The sequence below is a fragment of the Poecilia latipinna genome, unplaced genomic scaffold (assembly GCF_001443285.1).
Source record: "Poecilia latipinna isolate Pla-1442-1.1 unplaced genomic scaffold, P_latipinna-1.0 Scaffold116, whole genome shotgun sequence".
Taxonomy (NCBI): Eukaryota; Metazoa; Chordata; class Actinopteri; order Cyprinodontiformes; family Poeciliidae; genus Poecilia; species Poecilia latipinna.
In genome coordinates this window covers 99,575-121,474 of record NW_015112732.1, presented here as the reverse complement: position 1 = coordinate 121,474, position 21,900 = coordinate 99,575, and the positions used below count along the sequence as shown (strand labels likewise).

Sequence of the window (21,900 nt, the reverse complement as noted above, 5' to 3'; positions counted from 1 at the left end):
TGGTAATACACTTAGTAGAAAAATGCATTTAGAGTACCAAAAATCTAAAGAAAAAAAATTGGCTGCCGGTACCTAGTTGTAGGGGTGCACTGATGACCCTCATTTAAAAAAAAAATTATTCGAAAACTTGGATCAGAAATCAATCCAATCAATCGCAAAGGTTTAAAAATCTTCCACATACTTAAAAAAAACAACAACAAAAACAATTGAAGTTTGTGGTAATAAAGTGACAGCATGTTTAAAAGTTTTAAAGGTTGGATCATTTTGTAGCTGCTGCTGAAAAGTGCTAGCTTTCAGTCTTCTTTCCTCAGTAACAACATCCAAACCGAAGAGTGACATAGTAGTGCTTGGTGTGGTGCATTCACTGACTGCATTTTAAAGTTTTTTTCTTCTCAAACTGAGCTGTCAACCAGCACAACTCAGTCTCTCTCTGCACATCTCCAGTCATGTCGTCTTCAAAAACAATATAATACACAGAGTTTGGAGTTATTAAATGAATTTATCTTCTGTTACCTGTGCCGTTTGCTCTTATTCACAAGTGTGTTTGTGATGCTGCAGCGTGAATAAAATCTCTACTCCGCTTTCTGACCTGCGACTTTGGGTTCCTCAGTACCTAATGAAATCAAATCTAGCCTTTCCTCACTGGCTTTTGCTTCTCTTACAAGTATTTTTGTTGTTTGTTGTTCTTGTTTTTTTTGGAGACAAATTAAAAGCAGTGATGTTGCTGCTGGTATAATTGCTGTGTTTCTGCTCTCCCCACAGCCAAACCGCGATCTGGATGTGTTCATAAACGCCTCCAAGAACTTCAACCTGAACATTACCTGGGCGACCAGCTTCACAGGTACGTTTCTGTGCCACAGGAAACACACCTAGCAACAAGCAGCTGCTTTACACGTCCAGCTGAAAGCGAATATTTCTTCCATTTACTTCCAAGGAAGAAAAATGAAGTTTAAAATATTGTCCTGTTGGGTTTTTTGACTTTAAATTATGAATAACTTTGGCTTAAAAAGTAGACAAAAAGAGGTTGCTACTTAAAGGGCATTTTTGTAGTTTCTGCAATATTTTCTTACTATGTTGAGGTAAACTGTTCTGCTTTTTATTAATATTTTTAGAATTCCTATAGTGTTCTGTTTGGTTCTTTTCTTTCCTACTACACCAACTTTCACTCCTTTTTTTCTTTCTTTAAATTGTCGACTCAACATGGCTTCCTTTCCTTCCTTCTTCCCTTCATCCATTATGACACTTTTTTTAAATTTTTTTATTCTGTTTTCCAGCAGGCACCCAGACCGGAGAGGAGATTCCCATCATCTCACGGTGTAACATCAAGGAATTCAAAGACAGTTTTTCCAACGAGAACTTTGATTTCCGCAACAGTCCGAACATAACATTCTTCGTCTACGTCAGCAACTTCACGTGGCCCATTAAGATCCAAGTGAGTTTCTTTCAACATCAGCCGAAAGACAATCCTTGGGAAAATCTTTTCTTTTTTTTCCAGTTATTCAGTTGAATACAGAAAAGACTAAACGGGGAACAGCATTTAGTTTGTATTACAGCACTGTTATTATTAGTGCTGCAAATTGATTGAAAAATGTAATCATGCTCTAGCGCTGTGATTCATCATAAAAATGCATGTTTTCAATAAACGTTTGGGAAAAATGTTCAGTCGTCTCAAGCTGGTCAGGTCAGTTCTTCATGTTCAGGACGGTTTAAAAGAAGTCATTTTGTTTCAAACGTAATTTTGAAATGCTAACTATTAACTGGTTGCTCTTCAGTGGGAGGATAATTCATTGTTGCAGCGAATAGGTTACATTTTAGCTTGGTGTTATCTAAATGTCTATCTTTTTTTTTAAAGTGAAATTTCCCGCTGAGCGCACCAGTCCGACTCTCCTCGCTCATTTTTTCACTCGCGCTTGCAACTCTCCATTTCTTTATTTTTTAAAGGTTTTATCGGCTCTACTAGCCTTTATTTGATAGTTAATTGACAGGAAAGTGGGAAATGAGAGATGAGGAAGACATGCGGCAAAGGTCGCCAGGTCGGGAATCGAACCTGCAACGGCCACGTTGAGGACTAAGGCCTCCATATGTGGGTTGTGCTTAACCCCTGCGCCACCACAGCACCCCACGTGACTCTCCATTTCTGACCGCAGTACGCAGTACAAGACCGTGTAAAACGCTGCTTTCAACTAAGTAACCATCTGCAAGAGAGAGGCTTTTAGGTCAATTTAGGTAACGCCATTAATATGAATTATGTAATATTACCACATTAAGCTTTTTAGATCAATCGCATGCATTCATATGTTAACATTTATAGGCCTAATAATTATTAATGTGGTTAGGATTGTTTCTTTGATTATGTTTTCGTTCTGTTAGTCATTCTTGGTGGCCCTGCTTTTTTCCCCCCACTTCATCCTCTCTACATGGAGGGTGTCCATGCATTGTTAAAAGGTCTTAATGTATCTTAAAGTAAGGCCTTAAAATGTCTTAAGTTCACATAAAATAAGTTGGCCGTTTGTTATTCACAGGTCTTAATTGTTGCGGTAGGACTAGTTAACTTCATATATTTTGTGTAGTTTTCTTGTTTCTCACTGGACTTTACTGCTGCGTAAAACTTTGAGTCATGCTAGCTGTCAACACATTTTCTAACTAGCTAGTGTAAAGCCACCTAGACTTTTTACATCCATCATGGTTGAGTGCAAATTTATCGCCGGCTGTCTGGACGATGCTCATCTTAGTCATTGGCTCACTTCCGTTGCCATTCCTTACAATTTCTTTATTTATTTGCGATTTTCTTTTGTGCATTTCTGTTGCCGTGCAGGTCTTAAATTCCTTTCAAAGTGGTCTTAAAAAGTTTTAAGTTTGTGTTGGTGAAACCTGCAGAAACCCTTGTATAGTTGGCATATCGGTAATATTTTTTCTCCTGAACCAGAGGTGCAGTGTTTTCATTTTCATGTTTTAATTGGTCATGAGGTAGAGTAGGGGTCAGCATCCGCTCACTTGTAGGCGGAAAGCTGTTTGGCCCAGATACGACCGAGGCTTGTTGCTTGCAGCCGTCGAAAAGTCAAACTTGCGACTTAAGTATAACCACTGGGGAGGCTTTCTCTAAATCAGCTTTACATATATCAAAATCCTAAAAGTTATTTTTCTCATTTCTCAAAAGTTTTAGGTCTAAGTGAGACATTGGAGGCTGTCCTGAAAATGTGTCCAGTGTGGAGGAGCTGCTGCTCCTTCAGAGCAGAGTGTGTGTGCTGGACTGGTTGATGTTTGCTTCCTGGCAGCTGCAGTGAATGAGACCCTTCATCTGCTGTCCTGCTAGCCGCCAGCGTGTGTTTATGTGGCTTTGCTACAATCAGTGCTGGACTCAGGGAAGCGCTGATGGAGAGAAAACAGTCTTTCATCAGCGCTGTAGCTGTTGTGATGTTTAGTAAATCAAAGGCTCCTTGTTTTTTTTATTATTATTTGTCGCTAATATTTACTGTGTGAATAAACTTAAGAAGCGTAGTGTCGGCGTCGCACAGTAAAGCAAAACCTCTGTCCCAAAATATCCAGACATCTTCCTTTCTTCTACCTGTATTTCATTTCCTTCCTTTCTTTCTTTTTTCTTCCTTTCTTCTTTTCTTACATCCCTTTTTCTTACTTACTTCATACCATTCTTCCTTAATTTTTTCATACCATGCTTCCTTCCTTCCTTCCCTGCTTCCTTTGTTTCTTCTTGCCTTTGTTTCTTCCTTTTAACTTCCTTCCTTCTACCTGGACTTCATTTCCTTCCTTTTGTTCCTTCATTTCTTCCATCTTTTGTTTGTTCATTCTTTCCTTATTTTTGTACTTTCCTCTGTTTTTTTCTTATTACTTCTTTCCTACCTTTCTTGCCTTCCCTCATTCTTTCCTTCCTTTTTACTTCCTTCCTTCTACCTGTACTTCATTTCCTTTTTTCCCTAGAGTTGAGTTCAGAGCTGGTATCAGGTCATTCCAGAAGCTTTATGCTTTTCATAGTAGGTTTGATGTTTAAGATATTTTCTCTGTTAAAAATAAATATCAATACAGTCTAAGGTAAATATGAAAAACTCAGACTTGACGAGTTTTAGCCTCACAGATCATAAGACAATATAAACGGCTCTTTGTTTAGCTGTGATGCTGAGGATTGTTCCTATGTGGTTCTGATCTGGGCTCTGAACGTCGACCCGGTTAGCGTTAGCAGGCTTGCACGGTGTGGTGGGAGAGAGAGGCGCTCCCGGCAGTCCGTCCCAGCAGCGTTCCATCTGGACCAGCTCTGAGTGATGTGACTGGTCACACCGTGCAGACCCCCTCTGCCTGACCTGGGGGGGGCAGAAACCACAATCCTGCCTCCATCTTCTATGCTCAGCTGTGCAGTGTGAGAGGATTTCAGGTCTTTCTCAGCTTCAGAACCTCAGGTGGTCCACGTCGCCGCTCCGCTGCATTTCCTCCTCTCATCCTGCTCTGATCCACTTCATCTCCTGTCTTACTGGGTGGGATCATGTAGAAGATCACCCCCCTGTTTCTGAAACCAAAAGAGCGCAGGACTTTTTCACCCAGCACTGAGGTAAACCTCTTCACCTCTCCTCCTCCTCCTTGCGCCGCCGCTCGTCTCAAACCACTTTCCACCGCTTACTAATGGTCCTCCATTCCTCCTCTCTGCTCCTCTCGCCTTCGCTGACCTGCTGCTGGACTTTTTGCGCGTGTGATCGTAGGTGGCGGGTGCCTCCGGCGCAGATCGGAAAAGTGGCGGACTGAGAAGGAGTGAAGGGCAAAGTGGAATGTTAAGTTGAAACACATGCTGCATTCAGAGACGGCCGCGTGTGGAAAGCCAGAGCCCCACTCTCTAGGCTTCTAACACAACTCTGCTTACTTCCTCACACACCGACTCCGTCCACCTTCACATGCTCGGAAGTCGGAAGAATCGCAGCTCATGCGTTTTTCAGTTTTGCGACCAAACCACCTGCCAGTTCCATTAAACCACCGGCATTTGTCACGAAAAATACGTTCTTTGTTTCGCCCGCCCCGACACCAAAAGATGAGATTGAAATCTTTCATGTCATCATCGTCTGTGTCGAGCAAATCGGATCATGAAAACAAAATCAATTGCGGTGAAATTAGTCAGCCAAGAGTTCCCCAAACCCCTTGATTCTGTTTTTTTTCCCCTCTTCCCCCACTCCTGATAAAGAATAGATCTGAATTTAATGATGTTTGTAATTAAACAGAAATCCCAGACTAATTACATTAAAGAGCTGTGATCCTCCTGTTCTTTGCCTTGGTGAACATGTCATGATATGGTGGAGATTAGAACAGCCTCCTAATTTGATGCCCCGCTGCGGAGGAGCAGCAGTAGCTGCAGAGATGGGCTGGCTGGGCTCCACTCTGTGGAGCTGTGGAGTGTTTATCTGGGCTGCCTGTGGACGCCTGGTGCTTCACAGCAATCTGAGAGGAGGGACAACAGGAGTGTAGGCTTTGTCAGTGTGCAGCAGAGAGAGAGTAAAGCTAGGTCATAATTTGAGGAAAGAAAAAATAGCACTGGTAAAAACAAATGTGTGTATATTTATATACATGTATACAGAGTTTCCCCCAGAAAATCATCCCGGTGTTCTTGGTGCCATCAGTCTGGCTTAATTTGTCTTTACTATCACTGTTACTAGTGTATTAAAAAAAAAAAAACATATTTAAAATAAATAAATGACACTTGGCCTGTGGGGTGGCAGGTAAAGCCTGGTGGACCGCCAGGCTTATAATACACTGGAGGAAACCCTGGAATGTGTAGCTGCTATATATATATATATATATATATATATATATATATATATATATATATATATATATATATATATATATATAATATACACACACACACACACTAACCGAAATGTTAAAATACAGAACTTAGAGATGGACCAATCAGAGTGTTGTCTGATTTTTGCAAAACTTTGACCCCCTGACTTAAAAATACTAATGCTAAAATAGTAATTTTGGATCCGCCTGTGATATATTGCATTAGTCATTAGCCCAGTTAGCATGGTTAGCATTACTAACAGGCCAGTCGCTGTGTATATTTGCAGAAGGTATGCCTTTACGGCACATTCCTCATTTCAAAAAGGCCTCTGATGCTTTCAGATCCGGCATGTTCGATGGATGTTCGATGCTTAAAGAAACAAAGCAGAACGCTTTGCTGAGCTCTGTTTAGCTTTCCTGTTATCTGCAGAAAATGGGTAACTCTCTCAGTGGTTTCCTTTTCAAATAGCTTCTTAAATGTCCTTTCACCTCTAACTACCTAGTTAGCTGTGCTAACCTGAAGCTCTAATCGTGAACATTAATTCCTCTAACGCTGCCCTGTTGACTTCCTTCTTGTCTTCCTCTTACTTGTTTCTCCTTTCCTTTTACTTCTCCTTCCTTTCATCTCTTCCTATTGTTCTCCACTTCTTACTTTGTCTCGCCTTCTTTACTTGTTTTATTTTGACTATATTTTCCTTACCTGTGTCCTTTCCTTCCTTCTGCTCTCTCTCTTCCTTGTGACCTTCATCCCTAATCCCTTTACTTTTTACCCATCTCACTTTACTACTTACTCTTTCCTTGTTTTGTGTGTCCTTTTCTTTCACCTATTCCTCGTGTCTTGTCTGATGCAGAAACATCTGAATCAAATTCATAATAAAAGTTTGTATTTTATACATTTCAAACTGAACATAAATGAGTTAGAATGAGTTAGAAAATTGAGCCTTGAAAAGATTTCACATGAAAAAGGTGTGGAAATCTTGGACAGGATTGTTTGCACTTAAATCACTGCCATAATTCATTAATAGTCACTGGCACATAACAAATCTATTCTAGTTTTTAAGAAACGCAGTACAGTCATGTCACGTTTAAAATTGAGATTCCATTCGCTCTTTGAATGTAGAACCTGTTGAGTCGCTCCCCGTCGATACCGTCGCTGTCTGCCAAAGCTCCGGTGTAGATGAAATAGCTGCTAGAAACTATTCAAAGAATATTTAATATTTACGTTCTTGATACCCTACAGCAGCACGTCCTATAGGGTATCTTTCTGTAGCGGGCATGCAAGAGGAACACCACCTGGGCTTCATACTCGCCTGTTGAACACGGCTGACACTCGAGATTAGCCACAACAATAGCTGTTCTCAAATGTGTTGTCAGCATGGCAGCCTGCTTGCACTTTCTGAAATTGAGTCAGGCAGTGATGACATGACCCAGGGGCGCTGTTCGTGGCCTTTGAAGGCCTTTTCCTTCAGAGGTTCATAGTTGTCGAAGGTGAGAATTCTGTACATCTAATCACTCGGAGAAGTCTGTGGCTCTTTAAGGCGGCTGTCACAAGGAATAAGCAGTTCCAGGTCCCCAGCCAACAAGGTTTTCTTTAATAATTTAAAGCTTTAGCTGTATTTATTCATAAAGTCTCGGGATGAATCTCATTTTCATTATTCATGCTCGACCTTTCTCACATTTTGTCATGTTCCGACCACAAAACTTTGTGTTTTGCTGGCATTTTACGTGAAAGAGCAGAACAAAGTGGTGCATAATTGAGAGACTGAGGGGAAATGATACATGGTTGTCACATTCAAGGAGCTGTGATCTAAACCGCTCCCCTGTAGCTCTCGATTTCAGCTTAGTCCTGCTGGTATTCCTTGATCTGTTTTCTTCTCCCGACACTGACATTTTTTATCACAGGATTGCTATGTGTTTAGAAAAAAAAACAAAACAAAACACTTGTGTATGACTGGATAATGTCACGATGGACCACTTCTGCATTATCAAGAAGTTTAGAAGACCTCTCCAGGACATAAGACTTAGAAGAGGAGCGGATGTGGCATCTGACCACCACCTAGTAGTAGTTAAAGAAGAATTGGATAAGAACAACCCATGGTAGAGTGAACTATTATGACACACGACCTAAAGGTCACCAGCATCAGGGAGGAGCTTGGACTTCAGTTAAAGGACAACACTGAGGCGCTAAAAGAGCAACACAAGAAATTGGAAAAGGAGAAAAGGAGTATACAGACAAACTGGCAGACCAGTAAAGAGACACGGATAACAGCCTGTAGAAAAGTGGTCGGAATTAAGAAACATCATTGTTCACAGCTGAGTGAACAATGACTGAGAATGAAAGAAGATGGTTTAAAAGAACAACCACAGAGCAGTGAAGACAAGCATTAGGAAAGACAAAGACTGCATAGATGCACGGGCAGGGGGAGAAGAACAGGTGGCATACAACGGTTGTATGAAACAGCTCTATGACACACGTAAGAAATAGTCTGGAAAGTACAGCAAGCCAAAATGACCCAGCAAGGAAAAGGAGGGACTAGCACAGCAATTGAACTGATGGTCTGAACACCTTAAGTAGCTCCTGAATGGACCCATGTCACCAAATCCATCAGCCATCAACCCAGCCAACAAAGCTCTCACCATCAACTGTGACAAGTTGACTAGAGAAGAGATTAGGAAAGCTGCTGGACCTGACGACATACCTACAGAAATATCAGAGGGGATGCTGTACCCACTCTTCAAGAAACTCTAGGGAAAAGAAGAGCTACAGACTGACTGGAAGACTGGAAACACTATAGACGTGTAGTCATCTGTAGAGTCATCCATCACATCCACCTTGAGCGGATGATGATGTTGATATACAACTACGACAAGCAATTCAACTTATGACAGAAGTAATCATGCACAGATAAGATTGTAACACTACACATTATTGTCAAACAGTCCTTAAAGAGAAATTTAATGTTGTATATCAACTTCGTAAACTGCCCGAAAGTGTTCACTGTGTGGATCGAGAGGTCCTATGGAAGCTTCTTCAATACTACGATATCCCAGCTATGAGGGCATAACCTATAAGATTGAACCACAAAGGGCAACATACCAATAGCTTCCAAAAATGGAGTTTGACAAGGAGGCTTGTTGACCCCATTCGTCTTCCTCATCGTCATTGACTGGGTCATGAAGACTTCACAGTAATAGAATTCAGTAGATGGTCACACTTCTCTCCCACAACCAGCAGCAAATGCAAGAGGAGACAGGTGTATTGTGCATTGGTAGGACTTATCATCCATGAGGAGAAAACTAAAATCCTTAAAATCAACTCTGAATAGCATCAATCCAATCACCCTAAATGGAAGTCCTCTGGAAGAAGTACAGTCTTTCACCTAATGATGTATTCTTACATCATTGACTGGCAAGGTTGAACCAATGCAGATGCCGAGGCAAGAATTGACAAAGTAAGAGTCCCCTTCATCCAGTTCAAGAACATGTGGACATCCAGAGAGCTGACACTGACCTCCAAGATCCAACTATTTAAACTTAGTAGTTATACATGGATTAATCCTGAAGGACGAGGTTTATCTTCCAAACATTGCATTTTGTAAAATAGGTCAGAAAGTTTAGCTTCTGTCTCATCAGACGTGGTCAACTTTGGCAACATGGTTGCTGCGTCCCCAACATAACTTGTGGCAAATAGGACTTTGAGTAGGTCTTGCTAAACAAGCTTTCTTCTTGCCTCTCTTTCAGCCACATTTATGGAGTGGCTGACTTTATAGTTTTCCTGTCAACAAATTTTCCCACCCTGGCTGTGGATCTCTGCAACTTCTCCCGTGTCTCTTAGCTTAAATTGATGCTTTTTTTTTACCTTTCTCTTTAACATTATATATTATGCCTCTCCTTATATACATGTATCTTCAGTATTCTTACTGCTCTAATCGACAAAAGTATTTCCACAGTTTCTAATTAATTACTCTTACTTTTAATTCCTCATTGTTTAAGAATACTTGTTTCGTCGGGTTACTTAAGTTGATCATTTTGATCATTTCTTGAGGAACTTTGTGCTCTTACCCTCGGTAAATCACTTTGTGCTCTGTAAAGTTTGCTTGATTGATTGAGATGGCTGCTCACATTACCCAGGCTCGGCTGGAAGTTTCTTCCTGTTAAAGTGGAGTTGTCCTTTCCATTGTCGCTCCATTTATTCTCAGTATGACGGATTGCTTCAAAGTTAACTCCATGCAATCAACTGTCTACTGTTGCTACGTGCTTGCTCTGGAAGAGCAATTGCTGCAAAGTCAGGAACTTGATGCATTCGGCTGTTTCTTGAGATCAAATTTCTTTTTGAATTTGCATCAGTCTGGTGTGAATGGATTGATTTGACTCCCATTTTTCTGTGTATAAATTAGAAGGTTTCTTTATAAAGATGTTATTCTCTGAGCTGTTCAAGGCTTGAAATATTTCTCAGATAAGTTCTGCTCCTGCTTTCTTTTAACCCAGATTTTTTTGCTCAGTCAGTGTACATCTTAAATTTTGAACTCTTTGTGGTTTCCCATGTGCCATTTAGTCTTTTTTTTTGTCTGTCAAGAGATTAACTCTAGAGTGCCTGCAGTGTTTTTTAACTTTTGTTTTTTCTAATTAGACGCCTAACAAGTTAGCTGACATTTTCCCCAGCCTCCTGCTTGATGTTGACGTCTTTCTGAAAGTTCTCAGTGAGCCTAGCAACACCTCAGAAGTTATTTTCAGTGATCAACAGACTGGAGGAAAATTGTCTCTCTGAGGATTTGAAGCTCATCAGCAACTACCGACTGCACTTTGGTGATCCATATGGTGCTGATTATGCACAAATAAAACACTTGTGCACCTACCTACACAACAGCCGTCTTGATCTTGTTTCGTCACCTCTCATTTGTTGACTCGTACCTATTTAAGGTCATTGTAGACTCTGGTCATTCAGATCTGTATGTTAACTTCAGCCTTTATGGTGAATGGTAAGCAGCAGCAGTGGTGATGCGAGCATGGTCCAACAATTTCATTTTGGTTCACAGAAGTTTGTGTGTGTAGAACTAAACTCTCATGAAGCAGGCGCAGTACCCTTGGGATGCCAGAGAGGGGCAGTGTTGCGTCATCACAGGTTGGCGGTTCGTTGTGAGGCACTTTGAGGTTAAGGTGGGAGGTTGTAGGAGGGAAAAGTGGGGTGGGGAGGTGGAACGACTCTGCGTGCGTTGCCCCTGGCAACCTTGATTAAGACAGGATGTCGTTGGAGCAGGGGCACTTGTGATGATTACATGGAGAATATTTCTGCCCACGTATTCAGGAATGAAGTTTATTCATTCATTCATTTTCTGTTTTTATTTTAGCAGACAGGTTGTGGGTTGCTGAAAGGTAGCGCTGCCGGCTTGTTGTCTAGTTGACATGTTTGGTTTGGAGCATCAGATCAACTGACTCAGAGCCTTCAGTGGCTGCTGTGGAGAAATCTGAAGGAAAAGGGGGAGAAAAAGGCTTATAGCAACACTGCGTAACGTTATTGACACATCACAACCACTTGGAAACATAAACCACAAATTAGTCACAACAAACAATCTTCACATCTGGGCTATGAGAACCTATGTTTGTAGTTTGTCATTCAGTGGTGTGAAAAAATGTTTCCCTTTTGCATATTCTTCCCCTTTTTGCTTTTGCATGGCACCTAAATGACTTAGATTTAATATCAAACTAAAATAACCACAGTAAATAAAAAATGTAATTTTAAAATGATTTAATTTATTTCCCAACAACTGCCATCAAGTGTTTGTAATAACTGGCATTGAGTCTTTATCCATCTGTATGTGCGTTATCTAACCTCTTGATGTAACATTTCCCTTGTTCCACCTGATTTCTAACTGTTTTTTTTTCTCTCTCTCTCTCCACCTTTTTCTGTGTTTTTAACAGATTGCTTTTTCCCAGCACAGCAATTTTATGGACCTGGTGCAGTTCTTTGTCACGTTCTTCAGGTGAGCACAGCACGCACACATGAAGCTTGGAGACTCGTGAGTCCCTCGCAGCACACGTTCCCCACACTGACTGTAGGTGACAGGTCAGTTTATCTGCACTCCATCCAGCTTCAAAAGGCTGGGAAGGAAAATGTCAGCGCCATTTTAGTCGGCCACTTTCAGATGAGATCTGTTCAAGAAACAGAATCTTTTCGGACGATCTTAATCCACCCCAGAGTCGAGACACTTCGTTCCCTGCCTTCTACAACCACTTGTTGAGCTCTTAAATCCTCCCCACTCTCACAGCTCTGATTATTTAACATGACTGATATTCTAAAGAAGTGGTAACGTGCTACAAATTAACTTTTCTGAGATGTGTAATGTGTGGTTAAGTGTTTTTTATCCGTGTATGCTTAGTGTGGTGAGAGCCAGTTGGCAAAAATCTTTTGAAATTACTGAGAGAAACTAATGTGACTCACTGGTTTCGAGCTGCTGGTTAGCTGTCGGCATCCACAAACAAACTCAAGACAGGACATTGTCTCCTATGTCACACAAACATATTTTTAAATTTATCTGTATTGTCAATCCAAAAAAATTATACTGATTGCCTTTCAGCCAATACAGTATCGCCATCCTTATGGTGATGTGGTGGTGGCAATATTGTTCCTCTGCCTACTTGCCTAGAGTTGATAGGCAGATGGACTAGATGGAGTTTCACCTTCCAGCTGAAAAATGACACCAGACATGCAGCCAGAGCTACACTGGCACGGTTTATGCCATAAGTCCCTTGTCCACAGGCTTTCATCGGTTCTTAGCAGTCAATCTTGGCCAGATTCATCTCAAACTGCAGATCCAGCACGGTTCTTCCCCGTTTTTTTTTTTTAAACCACCAAAGTGGTGGTGCAAGCTAGTGATTCAATTGGCAGCAGACTGCATTTGTTGACTGGCCTGTGGTGTTGCGTCACTGGACGAGTGAAGGCAGTACTTGTGGATGCCATGTCAACTGGATGGGGCAACCTGCATCAAAATAATTGACAAAGAAATTTTGGAGAAGTTGAACCTTTAGAAGGTCGATCACAGCTCCTGCGTGCACACGGACTGCTCATTTTTCACATAACCAGATATTGAACAGCTGGAGTGAGATATGACAATGGAGAAAGGGCTAAAGTGTGTCAAAGACCTGGGGTCAGGGGACTGCAGACAGATGCAGGCCACTTGCTTCAGATTTACAGCTTTAAAAATGTTTGGACGAGTTGGTTGTGGTAACGCAACAGATTGTGAAAAGTTTCAAGACTTATAAATAAATTTGCAACTGCGCCGCTTTTAGCCTCATTTAGACGCTGAACAACCAACCATTCTCTGTTGCCAGACACGAGGTTCCCCCAGCAGGTAGAATGCAAAGCTTTTTTTTTCTTCTCCTGGAAACAACTGCCTGCTGCAGCAGGAAACGGTGCTGATGAGCGTGGAAAGATTGAAATGAAAGCAGGAAGGTTGTGCACCTCTGTGGAACTGAGCGCGAGTCAGGAGTCTTGCCTCACCACTGCAGATGACAGCTTCAGAACTGCCTACTGCTGCTTTTTAGCAACACAAAAATGGTTGTTGGAGCAGATTTCTTACACAATTTTTATGTAGTGTGCTAAATCTGAACATATTATAAGTCCGGGGTACTTTGTAATTATGGATGTGCTTGTTCTGGAGCAGGTCTGAAAATGTGCGTGTGTTGTTGCTGCTGTTGTTGTTGGATGGCCTGAATTGTACATCTGCAGGAATTGCTGTAATGTGTTATTGATTTTAAAAATGAACTGGACCATAAGTACAACAGTGTCCGCATTGTGGTTGACTGGATGTGTGTGATTTCTCTCTGGTGTCCCACAAGTGTGTTCCTTTGTGTGCCTGTCGTCCACAGGAGAACTACAGGATCATTTCTTTTCTCCTTGTTTTTCTGGACTCAGCACATTACTTTTTGTGAACAGCCATTTATAAAAAACTGTGGACACAACAAAGAATCTTTCTCTTTGCTGAGGTTCACTGTATAAACATAGTGGAACCATTTACCATTTATGTATTCATCCCTCTCGCCTTTATCCACATCCTGTCATGTTAAATCCACAAACACAAAGTGATGAATAACTGAAGTAAGAAGAAAACTAGCATGATTTTCATTTTGCATGAGGTGTATATTTGTATTTACCCCTTTACACTGGTTCCTCTAAATAAAATCAAGTGAAGCAAATGCGTGGAAGAAGGCAAATGAGACAAAAGTAAAAACTAAAATTTCACACGTGTTATAATGACTCAGTCGAAAAAATAGTGACAGCATTTAAGCTAACTTTAGAATTTAGCTTTCACATTGTTTTTTTCATACAGAATGGAGTGTATTACTGCAGATCCACATACTGTCCGTAGCCCTCATGCTAATGTTAGCATCTTCATTTTGATTTAAAAACTAAACCTAATAGACTGAATGGAGTGAGTTGGTGGATGTTGACCTACAGCAGTGGTTTCCAAACATTTTCTGCGCCCCCCCCCTATGGATTACAAATGGCTGTCTGGTTGAAATGACACGTGTGACGGGGGGGGCATCGACTTTTTTGGGGACAAAATGAATGTACGTAGCTGAAAATAGACACCAACATCAGTAGCTTACAAGGTACTTGTTAAGCTTAAGGTTCTGTATTGATATTAGCTAGTCATCCTTTAGCTAACATTACCTGCATTCAACAGCTTTACTCAACTCAGTCGGTTAGTTTGGAGGGAAAACTGTGAAAAGTTCTTTGCGTTTTGCTGGTTTGCTGCCGTGATTCCAACACAAACCTACGTAGCTCCACACAGCAGCAGCAGGTCTCCTTCACAGGTGGAAACCCAGCGCGAGCGTCGTAGCGCTCATGTTGCATTTAAAGGTGGTTCGGAAAAACAGGTTACAACATGTTAACAACGGATTAAACAGTTTTAACTGCTGATAAAAGTGACAGAGGACAAAGATATGGGAAGTGTGGAAGCCTCTACTGTATCAAATTGACATAGGAATAACAGAGAGTTGGGTAAAAACCCAGCGCATACAGTGTTCATGTTTTGTTTTTATTCTCATCCAGACGGCTTCCCCCGCCCCCCCTGCAATGACACGGCGCCCCCCCTAGGGGGCACGCCCCACAGTTTGGGAACCTCTGATTATGATAATAATAGCATCTTTGGAAAAAAGTAGCATGTTGGCTAATTTTGAAGGAAAGCAAAGAGGAGAAAAGAGAACCCTGGGACTCTGATTGGATGGCCATTCCTGTTCTTAATATGTCACAGCTACTGTCCAATATTGTACTTTCTGTTATTTTTTATATAAATTGAAATAACTATGGCATGTTTTACCATGTTTTTGTAAAGCAGGTTACTCCTCATGTTTCCAAAGTTTACTTGTATAAAAGAAGACAAAAGGGCGGACCAACAAATTAGTTGGCCGATAAATTGGCTGAGATTTTCTTAATTTTGGGGGATCGCTGATTGGCCGATGTTTTCATGGATTCGTCACTCTCCCTTTTTGGTCTTCCTCAAGAGAGAGGGGTGATTGACTGCCTACCAGTACAACAATAGTCAGCCCATTGTTGCCATCTTAGCAATTTTGATGTTATGTTTGGCAACTTTTCAGATAAAAAAAAAATGGTATCAGCCAAATTTGGCAAACAGTCGGTGCTTGGCCAGCAAACTGCAATCGGTGTGCCCCTAAGACAAATGCATGCCGCACTTTTCAGTTTTTGTCCTTATTTTGTGGCTCTCTTCTTCAGCTGCACGAGTGGACATAAAGCACAGCCATAAAACATTACTGTCTGTGGTTGTTGCATGACAAAATCCCCAAAAAAGTGAAAGTGATATGAATCCTTTTTCCAAACCATTTATCTTAAGCTATATTTCCTCCTGAAGAAAAGCTTGAGCTCTGAAAGCGATCAGCGGTTAAGGTGACCTCCGTCTGTCTCTGTCACTTTGTACCGATGCTGCTCTCAGCCGCTGCTGATGATGCCAGCGTATTTACACACCTGCCAGCACCGAATCGTTTTGTCAGCAGTTGTTGTGAACAAGTCGTGCCCACTGCTGGAAGCCGGCTTGACAACAATTGATAAAGTAAAAGAAAAAAAAAAAACATTCAGCCTTTCCTTCCATGTCGACCATCTTCACTTCCTCCTCTTTTGCAGCGTCTCCTTTCTGTTCTCCTCTCCATCTCCTTTTGATCTCTGGCTCTCCTCTTTTCCTCCTCCCCTTCCTCTTTCTCTCCACACTTTTTTTTTCCCTTTGCCCCCGTTTTCTGTACTCCCAACCTGCCACTCCCTCTCTGACTTGCTTTGTTTTTTGCTTTTTTTTGCTGGCTGCCACTGATTCAGTACAGATGAGCAGAGAGCCTAAAGTTAGCAAGCCCCACCCCCCAACCCCCCGTCCCCGTTTGCCTCTGCGTCTTTGGGCGCCGTGTTGTTTGTGTTGCGGGGGCGGTAAGGGATGCTAATTAACGTGAAAATTGTTTGCTCGCATTTGCTCCGACGTTCTCCGTTTCCTAATCTCGCCTTCTCACTGCGAGCTCCGGTTCTCTGTGCGCCGCTGCTCCCCCGCGGGGACAGATGAAGGTGGTGCCATCCTGTTATCTGCAGCACCAGCAGAAACTCTCTCTCTCTCTCTCGCTCCTCACCCCTCCCAGCTCCATAAGCGACCGCCAGCCGCAAAAACAGATGCACTAAACATCCGCGTTAACAGCGCACAGATGCATTCGCATATTCACACCCAGCTGTCCAGCAGCTTCATACCGCAGCTCTGCAGTTGTTGGAATTGAAATGCCACTTTGGGGAAAGAAAGGGGAGCCAGAGTCAGGAAGTATGGCGAACTTCTTATGAAATATTTCACGAAATGAACATGAATTTCGCTTTTTGTTTTAGATGCTAAAAAAGCAAAAAATAAAAAATAAAACAGCCCCGGAGAATTGTTAAAAAAAAAAAAGCAGTAGAAATGTTTTCCTACACTTTTTTCCCCTCTCACTTCCCACCAGCTCAGACTGAAATTTAAAACATGATTGCTAACGTAAGCACGCTTTGAAGTAATAAGTGACCTGAATGACGAATTTCTTGGCGGCGTAACTCCACACTGCTTGAAGGAGGAATCCACAAGAGCAAAATGCTACATTTTAACAATGCAGCCCCACAGTGGAAACGTTTGACCTGTTCAAGCTTCACTTTTTGCTACTTTAAAGAGGAAGTTTAGTTTTCTAAATAGTTTATCTGTACAGATATGACACAATTTGCTAAAGATGCAAATTAAATCCGTCTAATTATAGAGACACATAGAGGGGTGCTAATACATCGTTTGTTTTGGCCAGCAAAGTTTGACTTTACTGTACAACTTTTAAAATAAAATTATATTTAATGTAACTGGATCTTAAAGAAAATGTTTAATCTGAGCTGCTTTGAGCCAATCTGGATCCTGTATACCTGGAGAAATAAATCGGATTTATTTGATGATACTACAGATGACATTTGTTTCAATTTGAGGCCAGATAATTAAAGAGAATTGAATTCAAATGCACCGACTCTATTTCTGTTTACCTGGTTCTGTTCCGGTATCGACTGATTGGTGGTCCAGAGGGAGAACAAGTTTTACTTTTAATCAGCTTAATTTAGAAACAAAAACCAGTAAAAACTCTTGAGTTTTAACAAGTTTAGCACTGGAACAATCAATGGAGCTGCGTTCAGAGTCACCGTTTTTCAGGCAGGTGTATAAATGCAGTTTGTGACGCCAATCTGAAACCTGGTCAGGTTTTTTAACTTCACTGGCTTTGTCCAAAATCTTTTCTTAAATAACATATATAAATCCTATGAGTAGGGTTGTTTTAAACACATCAATATTAACATTTAACAAGCTCTTTTTTAACAGTGGCTGTTGTTTCAAACGGCCGTTACTGCTAGTTATTATTATTATTATTATTATTGTTATTTTGATTGAACCAACTGGCTTTTCTAAATTCTTCTTGAAACATTTAGTGCAACTACTGTTCACAGAACTATTTATAAATACAGATTGGGTTTAGAAAATCCATTTATAAAAAGTTGAGCTACTAAAACAGCTTTTATAGATTTGATTAGCAATATTAGAAACAACTGTTTGCAGGTGGTAATAATAGAAACGCGTGGATGTGTCCAGTCTAAATCAGACAGAACACCAATCATTATCTAGAATAGAACCTGATAGTCTGCTAGAATCAGTTCAATTACAGACCAAAATTTATTACATTTTCAGTTTCTCTGCTTTGTTTACAAACTGCACTGTGTCAAACGATCCAAACCATTAAAAAACCTCTTCCCTTCCCTTCCTCGCCTGTGGGGGCGCTGCACCAAGAACCTCTGAAAAAACACTGAGTAAAACTTCCTTTGTCACAATATGCAAACCAAAATGGAGTTGTGTGTTTTTATTGGTTGGAGGATTTCTCTAAAAGAGACCACAACTCCATTTCTCCAGCTAACGCGAGACACGTGTTTTTTCTGATTGTATCTACCCAGAATTCCCTGCGTTACAGCCCGCTTCCTGCTTTTAGAGCGGTGTCTGGCCCACTTGGCATTCACATATGCATTCTAACCTTTCACTTTAGTTCACTTTAGTTGAGCAAAGACCTGAGTTTTCAGGTTCAGACACATTCACACCTCCCCATACAAACTGGAGTTTGATTAAAGTTGAAACCAATCTTATCCACCGATGAGCTTTGGAACAAAATTACATAAAAGCATTTAAGATCCTGCTCAGAAAAGGGGCTCTAGCCCTTCTAACGGAGGATTTTTTTTAAAAAAAATTGTAAACTATGATTAACAGTGTATAACCTTGTAAAAAAACAAAAAAAAACAAAAAAAAAACAAACTCTCTAACTTCTGTCCTGAGATTTGTTTCTCTCTCTGATTGAGGCATCAGGATAACAGAAGCTAAGAGTGTCTGAACTATTGTTCCAGAACAATCACCACATGTGGGGCCCAGTGTGTTTACTCACTGAAACTGGGATTTAACCTTGTAATAGCGGGTACTGCGCCGCAGCCTGATGGCCCAGAAAATTTGCCGTCCCCCGAGATCCGAGCGCCACATCTGTGCTGCGTGTACGACTAATATTAAAATAACTTATGCTTTCCAGTGGGCACTTCCACCCCTCATTTATTTTTTGGTGCATGACAGCTCCTCAAGTACATGCGAGGCCCTTCAGTTGACACGGCAGCGCTCGGGTTTTAGCGTTCACTCTCATTGTTATGCATCGTTGCTACAGCCTGTCAGTTTGATCTTTTCATTGCGTTTGTTTGATTTAAGAAAAGGAAAAAAAGAAAAAGTAGAAGCTTCAGCGTTCGTCTGTTATCCTTGTCTTATCAGGTCACTGACAACATGCCTTTTGCACCTGCAGTGACACGACAGAACGGCTCGCCGCTCGTGGGAATCGGCAGCGCTGGAAAACGACTTGCACATTCGGATCAATTATTGAGATCCAGCAGACATTTAAATCTGACTGCTTGAGTCAAACTGCAGCGCGTTACCGCGGCGGTGGAGAGAGCGACTTGCGCATTTGGTTTCTCCACAGCAGGAAGATGTCGGTTCGGGACGAGGCATTAAGAGAGGCAGCCAGTCGACTGCCCGACCCATAACCGAGTCGGGGTTGATGTGTGGGTGGCTGAGAATCATTGATATTAATGAGTCATGCCTCCACCATCAAGACGATTTAAATTCACCCCTCGGAGATATTTGACTTGAATTTCCATGAAGAAAAGCTTCCACTTCGGGCTAATTTTTTCCCCTCTGTGTCAGGAATATTTGGTCTGTTAGATTTTTCAGGTCACCAGTTTGCAGCATTTCCATCCTTTTGAATGTCTTTAGAAATAAATTGAACAGCAATTTTTTTTTTCTGATCTTCAGTTTTTGTAAAGCTTTGAACTACGTGGTGCTAATTTTAGCTGATTCTGATTTCTTTTTAAGAGTGAAATCATAAAAAGATTTTTAAAAAAGCATTGAAAATATTTTTTCTTGTTTTAATCCAGTGTAAATTTAATTTAAATGAAATATATTTTTTTGTCCATCCCAAAGAGAAATTAAATGTTTTAAACCGTATCATCCAAAGAGTTGTGACTGGTGATGCTGTGGGCTGTCATGCAACAAATGAGAAGAGGCCGTCCGACAGAAAATGTGCTAATCATCCAGGTCCTGCTCAACAGTAGCCATGTTTTCTTTACAAATGTGTGCAAAACTTTGTCAGGATTCCGCAAATGTTGGAAAAAACACACAAAAAAGTGTTACCATTGCAGATTTTCGAAATGAACCAATTTTGATCATAGCACTAGAACTTTTCTCGAAAAACACTTTTTTATTATTTTTTTAATTGCAGTATTTCCAATAAATTTCAGGATGTGAAATTGTGTAATAATATGGTGAATGGAAATGCAGCCAGACACGATATTCCACAGTCCTGGATGATGCCATCAGTTGTTGCCACGCATTGCTAACCCATTTCATTTGATTTTACTGCTCATCTGTAAATCTCTGTCTTTAAATGTTGAAAGTACCTTTTAACATTGTTATGCGCATTTTAAGTAGAAAAGATTGATTGAAACGACCAAATCCCAAATAACTTCCTCAATTTTGTAAAAGAAGGTTTTTACGCCTGATTAAGACTTTTTTTTTATTTCCTGAAAAGAGTTGATGTTGCATGGACCAATTTGCTGGTTTACAACCTCTACATCTTGTTTATTACATGTGCAGCATCAACATCTGACAAAATTACTCTTAACTTAGCTAATTCACTCCAAACGAGTGGATGAGAAAAAACTCATACTTGGCATTTTCTTTTTCTTTTTTTTTTGTGACATTTTAGAAGATGCTTAAAATTCACATGGCAGTTGACTGGAAACATGGCTAGAGAGACATTGGCGTTGGATACGTTATCCTCCTTCTCTTACTTCTCATTGGTCCTTCCCCATAAATCCTCCTTTTCAGTTTCGTGTTTTTCAAGTACTGCTTAAGAAAAGATTGGTGGAAATGGCAAAATTCAAAGTAATTTCCTCAATTTTGCAAAAATTGAGGATTAGTAGGATTAATGCTAATTAGTAGCATTAGTAATGCTACTAATTTCCCCTCTAGTGGAAAGAATGCTGACCCCATGATCAGGAATTGTAGAATGTGAAGTTTATATTCATCTACACTATCAAAATATTAAGTGAATCCATAAATTTATTTGCCAAAAAAAGCAAAGCATTACCCTGTTCTTTAGCCCTAAAGCATGTATTTTTTCTTTATTTAAAAAGTAGACCGTGGGAATGAAAGTCAGGCGTTCTTGCGCAGTAATGTATCAGATGTTAAAAAAAATAAAAAGAAGAAGAAGAATCTTAGAGTATGCACAATCTGCTCAGTGTTTTCTCCACATGCAGCCTTGTTTATGTCCAAGTGTAAAAGAAAAGGCTGTTTTTATTTCCAAGCAGAGTCTCCCTCAGAGTGATGTCTTAAAGTGATTAATAATGAAAAACTGCTGTGCATGTAAACAGCCTGAGTGTTCAGTGGGCTCTATAAAGCATTTACCAGCTTGCTTTTCCTTGCTGTGTGCTCAGTGCGGTACTGTAAGTGTCACCAGAAATGAATCATTCATGCTAACCATCATGCACTGGATGACGCTTCACTAGACACATTTTCTGCTGGGCCTGTTTCTAAAGTGGTGGTATTTATGTAAAGTTGACTTTTTTTTAGCTTTACATCATGTCGTCATGTTATTCCCTCTTCAAAAACAAACCTGGAGTGTTGCTTTGATTCTTTCATTCATGTTTGAGAAATCCTTGAACCATTCAGGGATGCCTAAACGCTGCTTCTCAGAAAGCGCTGCCCATTTCCACAAAAACGTGCCTCACAGAGCGGCCCTCCCGTGCAACCCCAGCCTCTCAGCTCCTCCAGACTAGCCAACAGCAATTGGCAAACCCTTTTTGGAACTGCACACCTGCTGAGCTACTTCAGTCCCACGCTCCTGAGAACAGCATAGCACTGTTGTGACGACATGCTGAAGGCTCAGTGTCAGGCAGAGTAGGAGCTTCTTAAAGAGACAGAGGCCAATTTTAAGGCATCAAATTGTCAAATTTCTTTAATGTTATAAAAAAAAAAAAATTCCCCTCTCACCCTCCATGGGTGGTCTCTT

At 40.9% G+C, this 21,900-nt stretch overlaps 1 protein-coding gene across 1 annotated transcript in view; it reads left to right on the top strand.

The window, feature by feature from the left end:
- Positions 1-597: 597 nt before the first annotated feature.
- The window catches only part of LOC106944872 (attractin-like), a gene marked incomplete at its 5' end in the record, with an annotated part of 101,963 nt that continues 80,660 nt past the window's right edge, over positions 598-21,900 (top strand). The window contains 3 exons of the mRNA XM_015028164.1: positions 598-841; positions 1,275-1,432; positions 11,698-11,759. Coding sequence (XP_014883650.1) covers positions 598-841; positions 1,275-1,432; positions 11,698-11,759 — 464 coding nt within the window. The remainder of the gene's footprint in view (positions 842-1,274; positions 1,433-11,697; positions 11,760-21,900) is intronic.